At 45.8% G+C, this 23,460-nt stretch overlaps 2 protein-coding genes and 1 non-coding gene across 3 annotated transcripts; all 3 read left to right on the top strand.

Annotated features, from left to right (window-relative positions):
• The first annotated feature begins 348 nt into the window (after window positions 1-348).
• On the top strand, window positions 349-12,570 carry cavin2a (caveolae associated protein 2a). The gene is made up of 2 exons (XM_047047464.1): window positions 349-980; window positions 11,045-12,570. The coding sequence occupies exons 1-2, from the start codon at window positions 450-452 to the stop codon at window positions 11,996-11,998; spliced, it is 1,485 nt and encodes a 494-aa protein (XP_046903420.1). The 5' UTR covers window positions 349-449; the 3' UTR covers window positions 11,999-12,570.
• A 3,928-nt stretch (window positions 12,571-16,498) lies between these two features.
• Window positions 16,499-16,580, top strand: trnas-cga. Its single transcript has one exon. It is a non-coding gene; the product is annotated as a tRNA-Ser (tRNA).
• An 811-nt stretch (window positions 16,581-17,391) lies between these two features.
• Window positions 17,392-21,514, top strand: nabp1a (nucleic acid binding protein 1a). Its single transcript, XM_047047506.1, has 6 exons — window positions 17,392-18,641; window positions 18,905-19,043; window positions 19,323-19,394; window positions 20,186-20,267; window positions 20,477-20,546; window positions 20,630-21,514. Exons 1-6 carry the CDS (start codon window positions 18,548-18,550, stop codon window positions 20,818-20,820), a joined length of 648 nt encoding a protein of 215 aa, XP_046903462.1. The 5' UTR covers window positions 17,392-18,547; the 3' UTR covers window positions 20,821-21,514.
• Window positions 21,515-23,460: the final 1,946 nt, after the last annotated feature.

Below are 23,460 nucleotides of genomic sequence, written 5' to 3'. Positions count from 1 at the left end.
CTCTAGCTCTACCTTTCTACCTTTCTCCTCTTCCAGACCAAACCGCATTCAGAACGAGTACTATTCACAACTGACACGTAGGCATACTTTAGAAACGCATTCACGCATGCACTGGGAAGCACAGTCACAGGAACACAGTAGCAACCTCGGCCTCTTTCTATGTCAATTTAGGGCTAGCTCTGTTTCCACAGCAACCAAGCCCCTCCCTTTGGCTCGCAGGGGAGGTGTCAGCAGTATGCGTGTGTGCGTGTGTGTGTGTGTGTGTATGTGTGTCTGTGTGTGAAAGAGAGAGAGAGCTGTTTGGAGTGGAGTGAAAAGGGGAGGCGCCCAAAAAAACAACTAGAGGTGCAAATCTTTCCTCCTGTGTCATTAGTCCTCCACTGGAGCAGCTTGCAGCACCTACACACCTCCCCAGACCAACGCTCGGGATACTTAACTCCTCCACAACCATGGGAGAGGACGCGTCTCATGCCGAGCGTAGCAGCAACAGCAGCAGCCCGGCCAGTCCCGTGCAACAACAAGAAAACACGGAACTTCTCATCCCTAGCTTTAGCCCAAGTTCTGCCCCATCCTCCCCCACGAACACCCTCAGTCGACTGGGCTTGAAAACCCCGACAAGCCCCTCTCCAACTAGCCCAACCGATCGAAGCCAGGTGAGCGCTATCACGGTCGTGGCGCTACTCGACAAACTCGTCAACATGCTCGAAGCGGTGCAGGAGAACCAGCGGAGGATGGAGCAGCGTCAAGCCAACCTGGAAGGTGCCGTGCGAGGGGTCCAAGGCGACGTCACCCGCTTGTCCAAGAGTCATAGCAGCACCTCCAACAGCGTGAGCAAGCTGCTGGAGCGCTCGCATAAAGTCAGCGGAAGCCTGAAAGAGGTGCGTGAGCGCATGGACAAGCAGGCTGTCCAGGTGAAAAGACTGGAGGCGAACCACAGCCACCTGCTGAAGAGAAACCACTTCAAAGTGCTCATCTTCCAGGTAAGGCGCTTAGGAAGGGGGGAGGGGGGGTAACCTGGGGGCGAGGGGAAGACGTGCAGTAGTCTAGACAGACAGGCAGGTTCAGGAGTTAAGGTTAGTCTTCAGAGACAAGGATGATTTGATTGTTTTATGTATATTGTTCATGTTGTTTACTGATAGGCGTCGCCTACGTGTATATGCACGTAACAGAATTAAGAGTAAACTAAATGTGCCACGAAAGTTGTTATTTAAGCGTTAATTCAACTTTTCCTGTCAGAGAAAGGGATGTGTCCGCTATAGGCTTCTGATTAAGTTTATAAGTGCGCAAGTATGCGTAAATGTTGCAGCGTGGCCCCTTCCTCGCACGGCCTCTTCCGTGAGATAATGACGTGGGAATGAATGTGTGTTGAGCATGTGCTTTAAGGAGAGTGAAGGGGTGTGTTTGTGCGATTTGCCTGTTCAAGGAAGGGTGTGTCTGGGAATGGAGAAAAGAGGAATACAATAATGGACATCTCAGACACACACACACACACACACACACTATGCTATCATAACAAATCTGCATTTGCCTCAAGTACTAAAGACATTAAAGTGAGTCCAATGTCTTTAAGAACAACTTGATGCATAATATCAAAGCACATTCAACCAACATATAACGTATTTTTGTTGCCAAAACCTTGAAGAGTGCATGAGGCCCCTGGTGATATAATGTAAAGGTCCAAATGATTCCCGATGGTTCAGCATGATCTTTAGAAAGCAGGCAAGCTGCGCTCCCTCAGTAAGAGGGTGTGTTTGTTGACAGAGCGCTCAGCCTCTGGTCCTATCTGCTCTTCCAGGTACAGCCCTCCTGACCCAGTGTTTACACAGCTCTACCAGCCTGCAGGACCACACACACTTGAGGGACGTTACTTAATTTGAACGTGATTTTATGGTCCGTCCTGTTCACACAGCGATGATGATGATGATGATGAAGAGGTTTTATAGGGGCTTCTGATGTGTTTCATCTCAAGCTGCCAGGCAGGCAACCAAACAGAACGCTTTCTCCATGTTTATAAGGCTGTTTGGTGTATTTTTAACTATAAGACGGTTAGCAGAAGAGAATAGGAGAATAGTATATTCCTTTTCTCATCTCCTCCCTGCCTCTTCTTTCTCACATGTGCACTCGCGAGTACACACACACTGTGCTGCTGGTTCTGTCTCTTGCTCTCTCTGTTGACCCTGATTGACTCTCTCATAACCCAGCTGTGTTCTCTCTGTGAAACTACAACGTTGCCCTCCCTTTTTCTAAGACCTCAGATGTTGTTTCACACTGCAGAAACACCACAACATCTCTCTCCCTCCAGCTCCATCTCTCTCCCTCCAGCTCCATCTCTCTCCCTCCGGCTCCATCTCTCTCCCTCCGGCTCCAGCTCCATCTCTCTCCCACTGAGGATGACCCTTACTTGGACCAGCAGCCAATCTCTTTCTCTCTGTTCTGTTGTTGTTCTGGTTGTTGGCACAGAGGGCTTGTTTCCGTTGGTAAACTAAAGGAGGATTCCTCCGCTGTGTTGATGGAGAACACATGCTGCCCTGTACGTGCCACCTGAGGTGGAAAACCACGCTGCTGCAAAGGACTCTGGGTAAATACCAAGCCCCGCGTCCAGAAAGAGAGCTTGCGGCCCCTGACAGCCCTGCCGCTCGTCTGCACTCTGCTCCCTAACGAGCCCTAACGAGCTGCCGGAAATCAGGGCTACTCAGTTGGCATGGTTCCACCCTCGTTTGTTTGTGTTTGTTCCCCAGTGTTTTCTCTGTCTATCCCCCCCTCCCTGTACCCATCCCCCATTTAACAGACACAAACGGGTACCGTACTGATTCCTCGACCTTGGAAGATTTCCGAACACATTAGCTACTGGAGGGGCTGGAGGGGCTGAGGGGCTGGAGAGGCTGGAGGGCTGGAGGGGCTGGAGGGGCTGGAGGGGCTGGAGGGGCTGGAGGGGCTGGAGGGACTGGAGGGCTGGGAGGGCTGGAGGGCTGGAGGGCTGGAGGGGCTGGAGGGGCTGGAGGGCTGGAGGGGCTGGAGGGGCTGGAGGGGCTGGAGGGTGGGGTGGGAAGTTCTCAGATAGTTGCTGTTTATGAGACTCCTAATCACAGCGAGAGAGGGTGGGAGGGAACACAACAACTAGCTCTATCAAAACACTCAGATATAAACCAAACATGTTGCTTTGTGGGGGGGAACATCCCACATTTCTTCTAACAGTGTTTTGTCAAAAGATCAGTATTGAATTGGTGACACAGAATTGTTTTGAGAAGCATTTGTTTTCACAACTTTTCAAGTGATGGCTGACTTTCCAGGCTTGCTGCAAATGAGGATATTTTCGTTTGAGTTCAATCAAATTCAGCCAAACATATCTCTTAAAGCATGTTTAACTCCTTGGGCTAGGTGCGTTACATTTACATGAACATCATCTTTAGAGTAGTTTGGAAGACGACTTCTGAAATACCAGACTGTTACTGGTATACATTCATACACATAACTGTTTACATTCATACCAATACTTCAGACACAGTTATGACTCAACTATTGATCAAAGGTTAAGATTTGCCATATGTTCCTATCAATGGCAGTAAGGTGCGTTTCCACAGCCTCTGTGGGCATGCCAGGCCAGGGAAAGATGACATGTCTGCCCAGCCCAGCTCCTAAAACATGGCTCTGACCTTCTCCTTACATTGTTAGGAGCATTTACTGTTTCGTGACGATTATCTAAATGGTACACATCAATCTTGGCACTTATATTTAGTGACTCCATTATACATTTTATGCATTTGGACATGTTGTAGCAGGCGTGTGGCTTTAGGGTGCAGGGGGAATGTGTGTGTGTGTCTCAGTTTAGTTGCAGTGGGCTCACTAAGCCTGGCTTGAGGCATGGTGATACCTCTGGGATATTAACACACACACGCACACCTATTTAGTTGTTTAATCAAGTTGGAAGAGACCAAATCAAACTACATGTTATCATTGTGCCCTTTGTTGAAGCTCATGGCAGAACAGTGATCCGCTTGGCTGAATGTTCCTTCACCAGATGACCCATGAGTCTGCCTTCAGGCCTCTCCCACCCTCTGTCTGTCACAAGGCCTTAGAACCATTATCCTGATGGTGATCCCAACCTTTGAATGTCAGAGGTAACACATTCTAACATAGATTTGTGAGATGGGCGGTTACTCTCCATTACAAAGGTATTCCTGCTAAAAGAGCGACAACTGTCAGAGACAGAGAGAGAGAGATTTGACTATAGTTGGAGGAGTGCTGGTGGCTCTTTCACATTTCACCACATTCAGGTTTGGCAACTTCTTTCAGCCTCCTAAGTCAGTTTCAATCAAATGACTGCCAAACCTAGATATTCATGGTGTGTACAAGGTTGGCTTGACAACTTCAGTTGACTTTCAGTTCTTTGTACGACTGTATGAAAACAACTTCCAACTGATGGTATCAGCAAAGCAGAACGCGTACAGTGGCAACAAGTTATCATAAGATGTATTTAAACTTTCTATAGACTTGCATTTATTTTTTATCAAATCCAATCTAAATAAATTGAAATGCTGTTTACTTATTTTGCAGTGTTGTCAAAGAAGAATTAAACTGCCCCCACAAATACAATGACACATATAGGCACATACATGTATACATTCACATGGCAAGATATTTCAGGAAAAGCATGATGTGTCATTGGGTGTGCGCACAGTTGGTTGTCATGGTGCCAACCTAACTCAAGGTCTCACATTGTGATGAGAAAAGCAGGCCTCAGTCCAGGTCCTCTTCCAAACCTCTAGATATTCCTTCCAAGAGTTATCTACTTCTTTGTTTTTCAGGAACAGTAAGCATCCTTTCAAAACATCCCAAGGTCTGAAAGACCAGGATAGGGAACAGAGAAAACAATAGACGTCATTTCACAGGATTTAAACCAAAAACCACGTTCTCCTGATAATCACTTTCCTTGTCTCTGATGCTGTCAGACTTCAACATTCTTAAACCTAGTAAACATGGTGATGTCGGAAACTGTTTAGTCAAAAGATCCTTATGGCATTTATCCACCGCCCTGTTCTGAACAATGGTGTAGATGCACGCCTTGCGAGCACTGCAACAATGCTCAGAACAGTTTGAGAGATGCCAAGAAAAGGCTAACGAGATTAGCCTGGGTGCCATAGGCTGCACATGGACAGCACCCTAGTGTAGGATTGTTAGAGCATTAGCTTGCTGGGTTGGGGTTGAATTGGACATTGTGTTATTGCACAATCTGGTGAGCTAGTCAAATATGGCCTGTCTCCAGCTGTTATTGAGAGAGGGGAGAAGAGTTACCAAACCTGTTGTGGCATCCTGTATGGCAACCTGGTTTTGTAATTGGCTTGCCTTCATTTGACATGAAACCAAATGTAAATCATCAGTTGACTGATACTGTGGAAGGGCTTGCTGGTCTGCTCATGTTGTTGTACCGTATGTAGTGAGTGACTGTGGCCTGTGTTGTCTTGGATCATGTGGTGGGAGGCCAGTCCCATGAACAAACACATGCTGTATATTTATCTGCTTTTAGGACATAACATGTTACAGGACATTATGGGATGCCAACGGAAAGAAGTTATTTCCTCCCTCCATAGCTGACGACTGTTGAAATGGAAAAGGGCTTACACAACCCTGGGGTCATCCCAGTGGACTCCCACAATGCAGTGTGGCAGGCTATTCAAAGTAGTTGCAGATGAAGTCAGATTTTACTGGGAAGGACTCGGAGTCTGTATTACCGGATCCGGGGGAGACATCACAGGGAGAGGGGGAAGAGAGGAATTAGGTGGACGGAATCAGTGTTAAAATTAGAGCGCAGTGGTTTTTAAGGGGTCTTTTTTGTGTATCAACCTTGAGCTTTCTTTTCTTTCTTCTAATGAGCAACTTTTCAAATCAATCCCAGACATCTGCTCTTCCTCACAAAGGCTGGATCCTCGAGGCAGCATGGGAAAAGTTTCCCATCCTTCCCTGCTCTGTGCTGTCTCCATCTGCTCCTGGTGGCACCTGACTCACTGGGTCAACACACCTGCCTTCTGGCAGGGAGGGCCCCTCCATCTGGCGGGAGCTGCAGAACTCTCTCACACACACACACACCTGCTGCTGGAGCACACACACACACACCTGCTGCTGGAGCACACAAAACACACGCCAACGAAGAGTCGAGTTGAAATGCTCTCAGGGTGATTTACCTCTGCCTGTAGGCTTCTGCTGCAGATACATGTGGAAAGTAAGAGACAGTACTGACATGTGCTGCAAGTTAGTGCAGCTAGTGGATCACCCCTGAGGTATGAAAAGACAGGTAAGGTCATATATACCAGGTGAAGTAAGAGTGGATACTGTTATTTTCCTCTGTGAGGGAGGAGGCTACAGGAGATGGTAATATCCCTACTCAAGTTCATCGTAACCAAACCCAGCTCAACTCCCCCAGCTGCCACACCCTGGCTTCTGTATGGAACTGGAGCCCACATTGTGTCTTCTTACAATGCAGTCTTTACAATGTTCTCTGCAACATTGAGGGTTGGTAGACCAGTGAGGTTGTGAAGTCAGGTAGCTGGTGTTGTGGTGCAGACAGACAGGCTCCAGGATGTCAGCAGCTGCATGTCTTTTCTCACTCTCTCCTTACTGTTCTACGTTGTGTTCTTTCATCTCTATTTCAGACTAGTGTGTGCTGTCACATGCAAGCACATGCACATTCTCACACACACACACACATGCCCCCCCCCCCCACACACACAGCAGTCCTTTTCCTCTGCCTGCATGATGCTGTCTGTGCTGCCGTAGGCTGGGCCTCGCCCCGATGGGAGGTCTGGTGCTGTGAAACACGCATACCTTCACACTTCACACACACACGTGTGGCACAGAGTTGGCACACACAAAGGGGATATGCACACACACACGCACATCATACCAGCTGAAAAGCGGGAAAGGAGTAGCATCGGTTGCAGGGCTGGTTGTAGGTGTGGTACTTCAGAGGTGCCAACATGATTAGACAACGATACACAAAGGGATTTGCTTAGCTGCAAGTACTAACTTGGCTTTAATGCAACATAGATGCGACACACCCCCATATCTTTTCTTTTTGATAAGAGCTGCAAACAAAGAACCTTTTATATCTTGTCTTTATTTACACCTTCCACTTTTATCAAACAAATCGTTTCCTCACCCAACTGCACACTAACTATATCAGAACCACCACAGCCCAGCACTGGGTATTGGCACCAGATGTGTTGGCTAATGTGTGGTTGAGAGTAGTTGAGGCAGCAGAGAGGTCTAGTTGAAACTGGAACTGTTGATCCCAGGTGATATCTCCATTCCTGGAGAGATCCTGTTTCCCTCCCAGAACCAGTGTGCTCTGGGCGGGAACACTGGTTATGCCCACTACAAGGACTTACTTTCACAGCCCAGACATGTTGAGACAAGGGTTTATCTGCTTTCAGGATGTGCCAGGTAAACGATGCATTTTTATCCTAGAATAATAATTACATGGCTCCTTCTTTTAGGTAATCTAGGAAAAAGTGTATTTAAACTAAACATTCAGTAATACACTGATTTCCGCAGAGCAGACAGATTATATAAGTGACCTATCACAAGCAGGTGAACCTGGGGGGAGATTAGCTCCCAAACCCAACTACTTTAAAATAAATACATCAATCTTTGTCATTTCCTTTTGAAAGACATTTGAAAATATACTTGTTACACAAATGTTACACTACATCACTCATCTCTAAACTCGACTCATCTCTATTGCCGACAAACTAGGGAATCTGCACAGCAAACCTCCAGTCCATGGCTCATAAATGAAGGTCTTTGTTCCAGAGGGAACAGAATGACAGATTTACTCCTCCACCGTCACTGGGAGCTGCACATGCTTGGCAGGACACACCTGAGCAGTGATTCACTGCTGGGACTGAGACATGGGCCTGCTGGTATGCAAACAACACGTGTCTCAGGTGGAGCTCTCTAAGACCTACACATTCAGAAATAAACGTCCAAATAGGTCTTTTTACAGTATAATCCTCATGAATGTATCACAAGATACTGATCAAGATTGAGCCTTTACACACTGTTTCAAGTTGCATGTGGAGTTCAAGATTTGTGTAGTCTGCAGAAAAACAGGCATTGCACAACATGCTCCTGGTGTAGTTGAAGGTGTCTGATTGATGGAATGTATAGATCACTGGGATGAGGCAGCTGTGACGCTTTGTACATAATATTCTATACACAAAATATTCTGCTAATAAATGATCAACTAGTCTCACAGATGACAAGAGAACCCTTTAGTCTCTGATGTATGCCAGTAAGTAAGTAAGTAAAGTTGATTTGTATAGCACTTCTCGCAGATAAAATCACAAAGTGCTTCACAACCAAATGCAATATAAAACTACCAATAAAGGATACAGAACATTTAAATAGAAATAGAAACATGAGACAACCATAAAAACCGCTCAACTAACTAAAAGCCTGCTTGAATAGCAAAGTCTTGTTACTTTTTAAAAGCTTTGACAGAAGTTGCACACCGTAGAAAGCCACTGCTCGGCCACTGCTCGGAATGATCGATCCCCTCTAGTTTTAAAATGGGTACAGGGAACCACTAAAAGCTTCTGGCCCAATGACCTCAATTACGGGTGGGGTTATGAAGCTGTATTAAATCAGAAATGTAGGGAGGAACTTCTCCATTCAGGGCTCCTGGTGAAGACCAGGATTTTAAATTGAATTCTGTACTGGACTGGTAACCAGTGAAGTGATGCTAAAACAAGTGTAATGTGTGCTCTTTTGTTAATATGCGTTAAAAGCCTTGCAGCAGAGTTCTGAACGGCCTGGAGAAGGTCGAGCTCCTTGTTCAAACAAGTAAAAAGACTATTACAATAATCTAAATGAGAAGAAATTAAAGCATGAATAACCATCTCCAGTTCACCCTTGGACACTACTTTTCTTAATTTGAAAATATTCCTCAGTTGGAAAAAAAATTCTAACTAATTGTTTAGAGTGATGCCCCAAGGACATAGCTGAATCAAACACTCCACCTCAGCTCCTGAGGCTCAGCTGGACAGTCCCTGGCAACTGAAGAGGGAGGTCGTGCCTCATGAGGGATCAATAACAGCGGATGTGATTGACTGAGGTGATGAGGTGGATGGTACCAGGTCTCCAGAGGAAGGGTGGTGGTGGGCAGGGAGGATGAGGAGAGGGTCATTAGTCTGGTTGTTCCAGTCCTCAGCTATGTGTTAATGACAGCCTGTTAACGCTGACAGAGTCCTCCAGCTACGCTCGGCATCCTGACCGGCTGAAAGCCTTCTGACACGGTGAAACACCACAATGTGTTCTGTAGGACATTCACAGTTCTCTCACAGACACACACACAGTTCTCTCACTTAGATACACACACACCTTTACTTGTCAGGTTGGAATCAGTAGGAATGTGTCAGAAGTATTAATCTATCAAGCATTGCACAGTCAGTCGGTGAACAAGTTTAAGAAAGCTTTATTGCTTGTGGCCGGCCCACAAGGAGACAAAACATCACACCCCATTGTGCTACAAGTTTGTCCGCTAGCATGTTGCGCTAGCTAGCTATTTAAGCAGAACCGCCCTTTACAGTCATTGGTTAAGACAAAGGCATGCAAATGTTCCATTGCTCTTCTTCATTGGCTCCTTGCATAGACCTGGCGCGCGCGTGTGTGCGTGCGTGTTTGAGTGTGTGCGTGCTTGAGTGTGTGCGTGTGTGTGCCTTTTGACCCCTGTAAGCTTGACCACATGATTCACCCAACACAGATAAGGCCAGACATCTTTTATGGCCTCTCCAGTAAGAGAGAGTGTTCAGCCCAGGTCACCTTGTTTACGTATGCCTCATGTTACCCAAAGTCCAGATTTGGGGGTAGGCTTCTCTCTACACACAAGGAATGCTGAACACAGAATCATTCTTATACAGGATAAATGTGTTACATCTTCAATTTCTCCAACAGAATGCAACACTATTATTACGAAGGTAAACACACACTATCCTCAATGTGACGATGTTGGTGCTTTTGAAGGTGGAATCTTTTTTTGTGTCCTCACAATATATTGCTGTCTGTATCAGAGGATTGTGTGTGTGTGCATGCATGCACCTGGGCTTCTGCACTGTGGAAAAATGTAAACCCTGCCTTGCCCACAGGCTGATTCCCCTACACATCTCTACAGCTCTGTAGGGTGCTGTCCAGTCAGGCCTGGTATTCAGGCTGCCTAGACTAATGAAAGGTTCAGAATGTTGATATACCACAACGCATACTGCAGAACATGATTGCATTGTCACAAAGAATCTCACCATATGTTCAGAATGTCACAAAAACAGAAAAGCAGCTTAATGTGTCCAGACAGGGTTTCCCCTTCAGCCTGAACTCTGTAGTGTGTGTGAGAAGGAGCAGGCGTGGGAACATTGACCAGCAGCATCACGTGGAGGGGAAAGGGTGTAAGCATATCTTTGTGCAGAATATATTTTATGAAGGAGAGAAGGATTTAGAGATTGTTTTGAGGAAAGTATGAATGAATGGATAGATACAGGATATCACAGAGAGGGAGAGGAAGGAAGACCAGAGGGATGACACAGGGGAAAGATCAGAAAAGACAAACACACTTACTGGTTCATTGAGATAGTCAATTTTCTCTCTTTATATGGATATAATTGTGTTCATGGATGGAGAGATTTTTAGAGGAGGGAGGGGGAAAGGGAGGGAGAGAGAGAAGAGAAGGGAGGATTTGGCTCATGCAGATAAACAGGTGGACTTCCGCAGCTGTCTCAGTAGTGGAGAGCAGGACCATGTGGAGACTGGTCTCTCCACATGAGCCGCCTGGATCTATTACACTTGAACCTTGACATCCGCTAGTGGCTGCCGGGGCCCACGGCTACAGAATGAAGTCTGTTATGAGACGTTTTACACAGAGCAAACTTTGAATCTCAGGATACAAGAACATCATGATACCATGTCTGGCAATTAATCTGTTTGGGAAGAATCTTTCCTTAGAGCTTGTTGGACTCAGTGAATGGAACTTTGAATCTCTCTCTCTCTCTTGCCACTCTAGGAAGACAACGAGATCCCCTCCAGTGTGTTCATCAAGGACTCCATGAAAGTCCCCCAGCCAGCCCCCCAGCCTGACGAGGAGGCCTCCTCCCAGACCGCCCCCTCCGTCACAGCCCACACCAACCACTCCGGTGAGGAGGTCCTCCAGACCATCAGCCTCTCCTCTGATGAGGATGATGAGGCTGCAGCGCTCCGCGAGCAGGACGAGCTCCTGGAGGGAGAGGCTGCCATGAGGTTTGGGGCCGGCCACTCCACCCTGGAGAGGTCCCGTGCTGAGAAGCTCAAGCGCTCCAGCCTGAAGAAGGTGGACAGCCTGAAGAAGGCGTTCTCCCGCCAGAGCATCGAGAAGAAGATGAGCAAGATCGGCACCAAGATCGTCCCTCCGGAACGCCGGGAGAAGATCAGGAAGAGCTTCACGCCCAACCACCCCAAGAGCCCCACGGCCAAGAGCTCCTCCTTCAAGGTATCTCCCATGACCTTCAAAGTCAAGAAGGTGCGAGACGGGGAGGCCCCTTCTCAGCCCGGGGGCTCTCCTGCAGAGATGGCCCACGTAGAGATCCCTCCTCTGGGCAGCCTGGACGGAGAGTCCACTGAGGTGCACTCCCAGGAGAGTTTGGAAGGTGCGGAGGGGAGGTGGGGAGAGGATGTGGCCAGCCCCTCCGCCCCGGGGAGCGGCGAGGTGGAGTTGACCCTCAACGGAGAGGCGCGGAGCCCCGAGTTTGACCTGGGCCTTGACCGCCCTGCCGAACTAGCGGTCCCTGAGAACGATGAGGTGGAGGAGGAGGTGGAGGAAGAGGAGGAGAAGGAGGAGAAGGAGAAGGAGGAGAAGGAGGAGAAGGGGGAGCCAGAACCAGAACCAAAACCAGAGCCAGAGCCAGACAAGGAAGAGCAGAGTGCTGTGGAGGACTCGGCCAGCTTACCTGCTGCAGCCGTTCCTGTGGAGCCAGCCTCTTAAGCTCACAGCAGTCCGGTTAACTGATCACACTCCCTGTTATGGTGCCACTTTCACCGCCAACATGAGTCAGACCTCCCTGCTACCAAGACTTTCTTACATCTGTTCTGCTCCAATGTCAAAATACATAAGCACACACACACACACATACATGGTCAAATGATAGTCAAATTAACACATAATTTTGTACCCCTTATTTTGAGAAACCAGTTCAAGTTGGACTTTTTCATCCTTAGCCTGATAAATTCCTGCATCTGCAACAGCCGACTAATGTAATCGAATAACCCATTCACATCCCTACTAAACCCTTCTGGACAACCAGCCATCTCTCACCAAGTGCCTCTGCCTCTCAGGGCCTGCCCTGGAGGAGAACCAGGGACTCATAACTCATCACCCAGTGAAACCAGCGCTTGTTGGAGAACAGCACATCTCCAGGACTCCGGGCCAACTATCTCATCTGTGTCTGTCTGGAGCACTCCGTCTGGCTGACGAACGGCCCCTTTGTTCTCATGCCTGGAGGGAGAGCAGCCTAGAGGAGGGAGGGCAGCCTAGAGGAGGGAGGGAGGGAGGGAGGGCAGCCTAGAGGAGGGAGGTCTGGAGGAGGGAGGGCAGCCTAGAGGAGGGAGGGAGGGCAGCCTAGAGGAGGGAGGTCTGGAGGAGGGAGGGAGGGCAGCCTAGAGGAGGGAGGTCTGGAGGAGGAAGGGGAGCCTAGAGGAGGGAGGGAGGGCAGCCTAGAGGAAGGAGGTCTGGAGGAGGGAGGGAGGGCAGCCTAGAGGAGGGAGGGCGGCCTGGAGGAGGGAGGTCTGGAGGAGGGAGGGAGGGCAGCCTAGAGGAGGGAGGGAGGGAGGGCAGCCTAGAGGAGGGAGGGAGGGCGGCCTGGAGGAGGGAGGGCAGCCTAGAGGAGGGAGGGAGGGCAGCCTAGAGGAGGGAGGGAGGGCAGCCTAGAGGAGGGAGGGAGGGCGGCCTGGAGGAGGGAGGGAGGGCAGCCTAGAGGAGGGAGGGAGGGCGGCCTGGAGGAGGGAGGGCAGCCTAGAGGAGGGAGGGCAGCCTAGAGGAGGGAGGGAGGGAGGGCAGCCTAGAGGAGGGAGGGAGGGCGGCCTGGAGGAGGGAGGGCAGCCTGGAGGAGGGAGGGAGGGCAGCCTGGCCGAGGCCAGAATGTTCCTGCAGGTTGCCGGCACCGTTGCCAAGGTGTCGGTATGGGGAGGTTTTCTACTGTGTTGAAAGAGGGTACAGGAAGCTGCTGTCTTGACTCTGAGTTGATGGGAATAACGTGACTAGCTGGGGGAATGGAAGGCAAGTCAGTTGTTATCTAATATTGGGATACAATAATACACTAAGTAGTAGAGATGATTAGGCAATGGAGAGAATATCATTTGAAACTATAGCAGTTCATTTACCATACAGAATAATCTTTTATTGTTGATACCCGTTTTAAGAGTGTGTACTTGTGTTTACTATGAATCCTTTGAATCACGATACTGAATCACATGTATCAATGTAAGTACTCAGACAATGGCCGATCGTTATGTATTTTAAATAAGGCTTTTTCACCTGTTTTTGTGTGCCTTAATTAATTGACAAGATGTTGCACTCACCTGTTTTAAACAGACACAGACACAGGCACACACTACCCCTACACCCCCCCCCCCCACACACACACACACCCCAGACATACATCCAGAGCCTTCCCTCAGACGAGTCCCAGCATGCCTATAGGCCTCCTCAAACGCCTGCTGTCCTGGGGGTGGATTCCTGCAGAAGTAAGAGCTATTCCATTCCTGTACACTCCCTCTCTCTGGATGTCTAGTATATTGTTCCTCCTGTGTGGACCCCACCTCCATGCAGTGTGCTGGGTCCTGGTTACGCTGTCAGAAACCCTAAAGTGGTGCGAAGGAAAACAGAGACCGAGGGCTTCTTGTATTGTGACTGATGAATCCTGGATGTCCCATTCTTCATGCTCTCGGCCCGGTGAGACGCCCAGGCTCTGGCTCACTAGCAGGGAGGGAGGAGGGAGACGAGGGCAATAGAAGGTTCTGCATAGGGGAAGAATACCGAGGACACGTGTATGTGATATGTGCTGAACCAACAGGACAGGGGGTCTGGGTATCTGCCAGGATCTGTTTCTTAAACAGAATCAGAATAGATTAGTAGGAATGTGTTAAGAACTAAAAAATAAGGAACTGTAAAATCTATATGTAAACTGTAGATTTTCTTTCTGTTAATTTTAGAGAACCTTCACCATTAGCATCTCACAGAGAGATTCTTAAAACATATATATATATATATATACATGGCCCTTTTTGCAATGACCCACCACAACACTAGGTGAGATGGCATTTAGGGGGCCCTTACTGATGACTTATAACTAGGTTAGAATCCCCCCTGCTAAACATGGTGACATTCCATACTTGATCTTGAACATTTACAGCCCCAGGATATCTCTGGCCACTAAAAATGTGTTGTAAAGAAAACCTATGGGGGAAGTGCTGTTAGTCATAGTAGAGTTAGTCATAGTAGAGTTCATCATAGTAGAGGTCTAGTCAACAAAGAATGAAATTGTTGTGCGGAAATGTATTAGTGCTTGTTGGGCAACATGTAAGCAGTTGATCTTTCTACAAAATAGGTGATGTAGGCTACTGTGAGCATCATAAATTATGGTGATATTGAAAAATATAGTTATGCATTTATTTACTATATCCAGCTATACACTTTCTATAGGGTGTGAGTGTGCTCTGTTTCAGGGGGGTTTCTTGGATAACTATAGACTGTAAGCCCTAGATATCAGTCTTGAATGTGTCAAATGTGTCAACAGTTTGTAGAGGTCTTGATTTCCATGTGATTGTTGGTTTTCTTATGTTTCTGTCTGATTCTAACTTGTTGACCAACTGCCTTTTAATAGGATTCATAAAGATTTTACATCACATATGATGATATGATTAATTTCAATTGTTTCCTATGTATTTTATAGATTATGTACTGACAATTAATCCAGAGTAAAGTCACTTAAGCCAAAGGTATTTCTCCACACTTAGATTTACTGCAAAGTATTTTCTCCTTCTGAACCCTTGTTAATATGCTTGGATCTTCTCAGAGATTAGCATTTTAATAGACCAATAAATACTTTTAATAACTGTCTGAGTCCTCATTGTTTATTTATTGTCAGATATTTGTAGAATGAACAGCTGTTGAGTCTGGCACCTGCCCCCGCAGAGACGCAAACAGGAAACCAACATGACACAAACAGGAAACCAACATGACACAAACAGGAAACCAACATGACACAAACAGGAAACCAACATGACACAAACAGGAAACCAACATGACACAAACCATCCAACAGCAACTTAGTAGGGAAAGGAGGGGGGGGGGGGGGGGGGGGGGTCTGGACGGTGAGACTGAGAGTATTTGGTCAAAAGAAGATTGGTAACCACTCGGGATTCACAAATATTAATAAGTAGGCCTACTGGAGAAGTGTAATAAAATAGGATGACCAGACGTCCTCTTTTACCCGGACATGTCCTCTTTTTGAGACCTAAAAAATGCGTCCGGCAGGGATTCCTAAATCGTCCGGGATTTTGCCTCGTTGGATATTTGTGTTTCTCTGGGTCTTTGACAAACTAACTATTACGCCCGGCCTTCCAAGTTTTGGAAGGGTAGGCTATCTCCCTTACTTTCCACCTTCTTGCGCGAGCTCTGACCGTAGAGAGAACTGTTATTGGTCAACCGCCTTTTCAGTGTTGCCAGATGCACGATAATTATCCTCCAAATACGATGATTGTGAGCCTTTGGTATGATACCATTTCCAATCTGGCAACAGTGTGAGAACCTTGCCGCCTTTGATGAATATATTAGGAGGACTGAAAAGTGTCTTAATTTTCTTATGTTAATATGTGACCATAAACAATTTATTATTTAGAAATTTGTATTTATTATCATTTTTGCTTTAATATATGGATAAGACACATTAAAGACATTAAACAACCACTGAAAGCCACAGAAGCACTGGACTAAATGCCCCCCCCCCCCCCCCCCCCCCCCCCCCCCCCCTGAGTTTCGCTGTGCTTGCATATTAACCAGAGATGGAAAGTAAGAAAGTAAGTCGTTTCTGTGCTTGAGAAGATTTTTCTGTAATATTTTTGAACATGAGTATCTGCACTTCTACTTGAGTGAAGGATGTGTGTACTTTTGCCATCTCTGATACTAACCATTGTGGTTTCTCCCCCTCCCCCCAAAAAAGAAAAAGGTTTTGGTGTGTATTGGGCTACTTAGCCATTTGCCTCCCTCTAGAGTGAGCAGGCTATATTTTCTTACTCTTTCATTTTGGTTGACTAGATAGATATTTGTGCAAATGAAATTACGTTGAGAATATGCACCGAGCATAGTCTATGTATTATCGAATATTACACCAGTTCGTATGGAAATGTGATTGCGCAAGTGCTTGAATTTTTTTCTGTATAGCTTTTCTTTATTTTAATAAAGTTCATTTCCACCCGGCGACGACGCGTCACGGTGGCCGAGAGGTTAAGGCGTTGGACTCGAAATCCAATGGGGTTTCCCCGCACAGGTTCGAATCCTGTTCGTGACGATCTTTTTAACTAGAGAACGTAAAACTGGTTTTATTATTTTTCAAATAGCCATATGACCGGATGGTGCTAATTCGTACTGTAGGCATACCAATCTTCAAAAGATTGAAATATGGAGCTCAAATAGCTGTGGGTCAAAGCATTGGTAACACACAAATACAGGTCAGAAAGGACATATCTAGTTCCTCTTTGTAATGACGCAGGGATAAAACCTGAGACGCTAGATGATTGTAATACAGACATGAGACACTAGTCAGTAAAGCTTTGCATTTCCAGTATTTACCAGAACTCCTTTTACTTTGGCAGTAATCTGCATTAAAACAACCACGCAATTGTACTTTTGTCGGGGGCGTGGCCAGTCTGGCCACATTGAGCCCTCCCTCTCTGTATATATCTGTCGTTTACTGTAGACTTTACAGTGGTGTCACGTTTACTGTGGTGACAGAGTGAATTATCTTTGTTAGCCTACATATATTTGTATGTATGGTTGTACATTGTGACATTGTATCGCATATTTGTTGTAGGTATAGTTCTCACATTGGTCTGACAGATCCATACTTCTGTCACTTGGCCAGATTGAGAATATAACAAACGCCAATGTGGAATGCACCAAATCCAGCTGTCGTGTATTTTATTATAATTTTATTGTCCAGTTTTGGTTCATTCTCACGATTGTGAAATAGTGGATAAAATACAGTGTGCTATCGTAAATATACCTTTCTTAAGTCACTACTGGCGTGTATTTGTACGGACTACCGTCACACATACCCCTTTCCGTTTAAACAAATTGGACTATTCCATATGTATAAATCTAACCGGCAGAACACGTTGGCGTAGTTGGGGCATTGTTAGAGTTGAGGAGAAATGCGTGGTACTGTCTGGCAGTTTTACTTATGCGTAAGGAGTCTTTAGGTTTAGTGTAGGTATAATAGACATTGCCAGGGTCACCAGAAAGTGTGTTTTTCAAACAACTTAAGCGGCCATAACTAGCATCAGGGACACATAAACTTGTGAAAGCAGAAGTTGGCAAGCTAGCTAGACTTTATCTTGCGAGCTAGCTAGACACTTACTCCTCGCTCACAAAGACGCACAAAACTCTGCAGCTACCTAATATTTTAATACCTAACCTTTTACCAATTCGACAGTAACGCGCCGATTCTTCTGAAGTAGGACAGTCAGCTTTTCAATCAGACTTTAAAACTCATCTTTGACTTTAAACCCCACGTAGTGCAGGGCTCTGTCTTTGTCAAGATCACTATTATAGAACCCTGAGCGACAGATTGTATCAATACTGTCTTAAATCGTTTGTCAGGTAACGGCAAAATAGATACATTTGGCCAAGCTACAAAGTATCTTTATTTTAAACGAAATCGTATGTTTTTAGACGGCCTAATTTCCCGATATTAGCTAACTGTTAGCTAACACCACCAAGAAGGAAAATGGCTAGACAGGGAAGCAGCCGGAGGCAGAGAGTCTATCCTCCCAGTCTTTGAAAAGCGAAAGTAGGGCTAGCTGGCTAGTATCCGTATTAGCGCTAGCTTAGCTATCATTTTTCACTTGGCTTGAGGGAGAACTGAAGTGAACTGCATGGGCAATTAGCCAGGAACGCTAATGTTAGCTTAGCATAACTAGTAGGGCACATGACTAGCTCATTTTAAATGCAAGGGAACCCCGAAACTTGGAAGACTAGTTAGGTAGTCTGGAAAAAGCAGCCAACAAATATTGGACTGCATTGAAATACCCCAAAAGGCTAGCTCTAGGTAACAACTTCAAGTTGGACAGTTGGATGTGTCGGTCAGTTGTAGCTCGATGCTTCTTGTAGATAGCTCGCTATAACTAGCAAAGTTAGTGCTAGCTGCTAGGCTATATATCTAGCATTAGCAGGTTGCTTTGCTTTACTAGCCATTTCAGTTAGCTCGGAGCTGGCCAATCAAGTTCCCAGCTAGCTTGTCCTAACTAGCCACCAAAAATGTCAAATCCGACAAACGAAGCTCTGTTCTTGATAAAAGACGTGAAGCCTGGATCGAAAAATTTGAATATTGTTTTCATTGTTCTGGAAATTGGTAAGTTTGGCAATCAGTTCCTCGTGCGAGCCGGACTCGTTTCCGTTTTCTTAAAGGGACCGCTGTGCAAATGTAGCCAGACTAGCGGCGGAGCGCTTTTAAATAATGAGCTTGTTGGACCCTGAAACGCCTACCTAATACCGATCTGCAAGCAGTAGGGTGTGGCGGTCTTTCACGTGATTGCACATGTTGGACTGTGACTGAAGTGGCATGTTTAATATTACATGTTGTTGAAAAAACGTGTTTATGCGCGCACATTTTAGGCCGTGTGACTAAGACCAAGGATGGCCACGAAGTGCGCTCCTGTAAGGTGGCCGACAAGAGCGGCAGCATCGCCATCTCGGTATGGGATGAGCTTGGAAGTCTGATCCAGCCTGGAGACATCATCCGCCTGACCCGAGGGTACGATAGCAGTGCATGTAATCATGAGAGGGCAAGAAGTGTACTCGCTTGTCTAGCCTTCTCACAGGGTCGTAGGTTTCACTATACACACAATAATGCTTCCATACTGTTTTGAAAAAGTCAAATCTGTCCCAACCGACCTTTAAAAAAAATAAAATCTTATTAAATGACCGCATCCTCAGTTAATAAAAGCTGTCCCACCCATATTTGAAAACAACATAGAGTAGGCATATAGAACAGCATGTGTTGATGGGTTCCTCTACACCCTGTTGTTTCCAGCTACGCCTCCATTTGGAAGGGCTGCCTCACGCTCTACACTGGAAGAGGAGGAGACCTGCAGAAGATCGGAGAGTGAGTCTGTCCTGCTATTAATATCACCCAGACGTGCTGGCATGCTGCTTGGCGCCTGTCCCTTCCTGCCCCAGCATGCTGCCACTCTAAAGCCCTCCACACTGGCCTTGATGCTGCCCTCCACACTGGCACAGCGGCTGAATAGAGCTGTCTAGATTTTGACAGAGGTATTAAAAGTAGAGCCCAACCAATTTATCGGCGGGCCGATATTATCGGCCGATATTAGGCATTTTCCAAACCATTGGTATCTGCATTTATAATGGTCGATTCATTTTTAAAAATGTATTATGCCTCCACAATACAAATAAACAAACAAGGTACAAAATCAAGGCTCATAATGGCCGATAAAGGAATATAAAAAAAATCTGGACGAGAACACCCTTCAACCATGTTATGAGTGTTGGCATTGCATAGTTTGTCCACCAGAGGGCACTTTACAACATCCCTGTTGGCAACACTCCTGTTTAAAACACCACAAACCCTACAACCAGCTGACCCAGCTAGTTGGGCAGAGTGTTGGGGAAATCTGTTTCTTTGGTTTTTCTGGATTATTAGTTTTAATATATAATATTATGTATATATTGGATTTTTAAATCACCAAATATTTGCATCGGTATCGGCCTTAAAAATCCTTAATCGGTCAGGCTCTAATTAAAAGTGGGTTGGAGAGTTCATGACAAGTGTGTCCTACTTCTACTAAACATTGTTCAGAATAGGACGGGGGAGTGTCAGAGGGGATGCAGGCAACATGGCAGCACTCATTCAGGCTCTGTGTCCCTGGTGTTCTGCAGGTTCTGCATGGTGTATTCAGAAGTGCCCAACTTCAGTGAACCCAACCCAGAGCTGCTGAATCAGTCCAGCCAGCACAAGACTGTGAGTACCGCTAGCCTTTTCTCTGCCCCCACACCTGAAGTCTTCTCACTGACGCCACACCAGAAGCCTTCTCACTGACGCCACACCAGAAGCCTTCTCTCTGCCCCCACACCAGAAGCCTTCTCTCTGCCCCCACACCAGAAGCCTTTACTAAACCAATGAAGTGTAAAAACAAAATGAAAGATTCTAAGCTGATGTTCCTCTCTCAGGGTAAGGGGGATCAGAATCAGAGGGGAAACTCTCCACCCAGTCAGAACTCAGGTGCACCTGCACAGCCAGGTGAGTAGGATGGTTGTCCTTGTCGCTCAGTTTCACTGTGTCCTAGGTTGCAACGTGTTTTAGTGCTACTCTTCCCTTTACAGGTAATGGTGCCATGCAACCTTTTGCCAGTAACAACTCCAGCAGTACTCCTGCTTTTGGAGTGGGTGGAAGGCCCAACGGCCGTTCCCCTGGTAACGGGGCCCCCCCTGTGTCGGCCGGGGGACCCTCCAGTGCCCCCAAGCCCGCGGTCACCATTAGCAACGGACGTGACCCCCGTCGTGCCAAAAGATAAAATCAGAAAAAGGATGAGATGCTTCTCATGTCATGTGTGTCTGACGCCTCCTATGAGCAGCCACACTTGGCATTTACAATTCAGGCACTGAAAATACCATTTTGTGGAGGTTTTAAAGTACGTAGGCTGATAGCATGCCGGTTGATCTATCAGTTCGCAATAAGCACTGCCATCGTGAAGGACCATGACTGACCTTTCTGGAAGACTTGTGAAGGCACAAACGGTGGGCAATGACCTCACCCCTCCAGGACTCCGGGTCGTCTCCAGCTCTGAGGCGCTGCTCATCCCTCACATCTCCCTTCTGTTGCCTGAGACTACACACCTACTTGAACACTTGATGCACTTTCTTCTCTTAATTTATAGCGGACGTGTTACTGTCAGTTGATTCAGGAAGCAATTTCTGCTGTTTGAGGAAAGAAATGCCTCAAGTAGGCAAAATGATTTCTCAGAATGAATCGACAAGCTGTTAATCTCTTCTGAAGGGTGTCCCTTCTCAACCAAAATGTATTGAAAGTGACCATGTGAAAGGAAAAGTGATATACAATTTGTAACTAGGTTGGTTGGATTTAGAGAAGTACATCTATGGTTCTTATGCGATCTAAATTAGTATAGTAATCATGTGTGAATGATCACTTCATTAGGTGGGACCAAGAACTGCTGGCTAAAGGGTTCACAAATAAAGTTTTCAATGTTCTGCCTTGTTTTCTGTAGTTTCAGAGGTATTCTGATAGCCTAAGGAATTACGTAAGATATGAAATATAATCTATATGTTATATACAGAGATGTCAGATGGCTGAGGGGTTAGGGAATCCGGCTATTAATTAGAAAGTTGCAGGTTCGGTTCTTGACTGTGTGAAATCACTTGTCCTTGGGCAAGACACCCTGCTTGCCTCGGGAGGGGGATGTCCCTGTACTTACTGTAAGTCGCTTCGGATAAGAGTGTCTGCTAAATGACAATGTAAATGTAATATATGTTATAGCAAAAAGTCCAACTGACAAATTAACCAATAGCATTCATGATGTGAAGGTAGGTTGGTTGAGGAAATCATTGTAAGCTTGGGCTCTGCAATTCTGTAGTTGGGTTGTTGCATATCAAGATCTGAAAAGTAATTTAAATGATACCGTAAATCTGAGTAACAGTGAAATAAACAAGGAATAAACACATACTTGACTTACAAAGCAAATTAGCTTTCATACATTCTTTAAAACACAAACATGGGGTAAATTAAACAGGACCTTGGATTAGACAATGAATATCCACAGAATGTTAATGTCAACACAGCCTCTCCTGACGTGTCAAACCCTGAAGAATTTCAGCTTTATCACAATAAACCTTTTCACTACTTAGTGTCTTAAGCAGTAATACATGTCATGTATTCATTTTCAACACTTTGTCCCAGTGTTGTAGTATTTTAGAGAGTAGATGTTTGTGTAGAACGTGGTAACCTTGTTGCAATGTAGTGAGGACATGTTACCCCATATCCTAGTTTCTCAAAGCCAACTTAAGAGGAAAACACTCAGAACTGTGAAAAGTTTGTTGCCTAATTTCAGAGCAAACCTCTTGCATTCTGCCCCCTTTAAAGTTATTGATTTAGGTCAACACATAAGAAATTTGGAACATGAAATGATTACCTCGAAGGCTGGGATGAAAATACTGTAACCCTTTAAAACTCTTGTTTCAAGTTGGCTGAGTAACTAATTTGGTCACACTGACTTTAATGACTTCATGTCTTAAAACAATTGCATTTGCACTGCTTCACAATTCGTGTAATATTTGTATTTTATATTGTATTTTATACTGTAAATTGGCAACTTATATTATATTTTATGGCAACTTAGATTTTATTTTATTGTATATTTTATTTTAATTGTATTCCACCTAGTATTCCTAGTTTATGTATCCTTAATATAGTTAGACCATATATCTAAATGTAAGATTCCTATATGTTTATTGTATGCACCTTCCTGCCAAAGCAAATTCCTTGTCTGTGCAAACTTTCATGGCGAATAAATCCCTTTCTGATTCTGGTCATTTAATCTAACAATATAGTTCCATTGCATGGAGGTTGTGTCAAAGTTAAACCTGCAAGTTCTTCCTTGACAGTTAAATGCTCTATCACTGAGCCATACCTACACCCAAAAGGTCAGCTGACCCAGGCCTGAGGCCTTATGTGACTCAGAACACGTGAGGAGGCAAACATCAAGATCCTCGTGTTCAGAACACATCAGGATCCTCGTGTTCAGAACACAACTTCTGGTCATGAGCTGGAAGTTCCTCAAAGCCAGCCAGCTGTAGTAATGTTATACATTTGATTGTAAATGGGATTCTATTTGTCCAGAAGAGAAGCACACAATTCTAATACAGTTCATTAACTTTATTAAGACAGTATTACATACTGAATTGGTTGATTCAATAAAAAGTTAATTTTAGGGGCTGGTACTAGAATAACTTTACATCAGTTATAAGCTGATTTGTGTCATTCTTGTGTTTTAGTTTCAGTTTCAACGTAAGTTGTAGTGTTCAGTGTTGAGTGACATGTGGTCATGCTCTTGTGGTGATGGGGTTTTGGGAAACACTGCAACATCATAGGGTGAGGAGCATTGCTTCAGTCCTCGTGTTGTTCACTGCACTCGAGGAGA

The sequence above is a fragment of the Hypomesus transpacificus genome, chromosome 23 (assembly GCF_021917145.1).
Source record: "Hypomesus transpacificus isolate Combined female chromosome 23, fHypTra1, whole genome shotgun sequence".
NCBI classification, from domain to species: Eukaryota; Metazoa; Chordata; class Actinopteri; order Osmeriformes; family Osmeridae; genus Hypomesus; species Hypomesus transpacificus.
This window is presented reverse-complemented; position numbering and strand designations above follow the sequence as displayed.

Bases quoted from the DNA above. Each gene is read 5' to 3' on its own strand.
- cavin2a (XM_047047464.1), top strand. From the start codon at position 450: ATGGGAGAGGACGCGTCTCATGCCGAGCGTAGCAGCAACAGCAGCAGC. The intron at 981-11,044 runs GTAAGGCGCTTA...TTGCCACTCTAG, and splicing joins TCAAAGTGCTCATCTTCCAG to GAAGACAACGAGATCCCCTC.
- nabp1a (XM_047047506.1), top strand. From the start codon at position 18,548: ATGTCAAATCCGACAAACGAAGCTCTGTTCTTGATAAAAGACGTGAAG. The intron at 18,642-18,904 runs GTAAGTTTGGCA...CGCACATTTTAG, and splicing joins TTTCATTGTTCTGGAAATTG to GCCGTGTGACTAAGACCAAG. The intron at 19,395-20,185 runs GTGAGTCTGTCC...GGTGTTCTGCAG, and splicing joins GACCTGCAGAAGATCGGAGA to GTTCTGCATGGTGTATTCAG.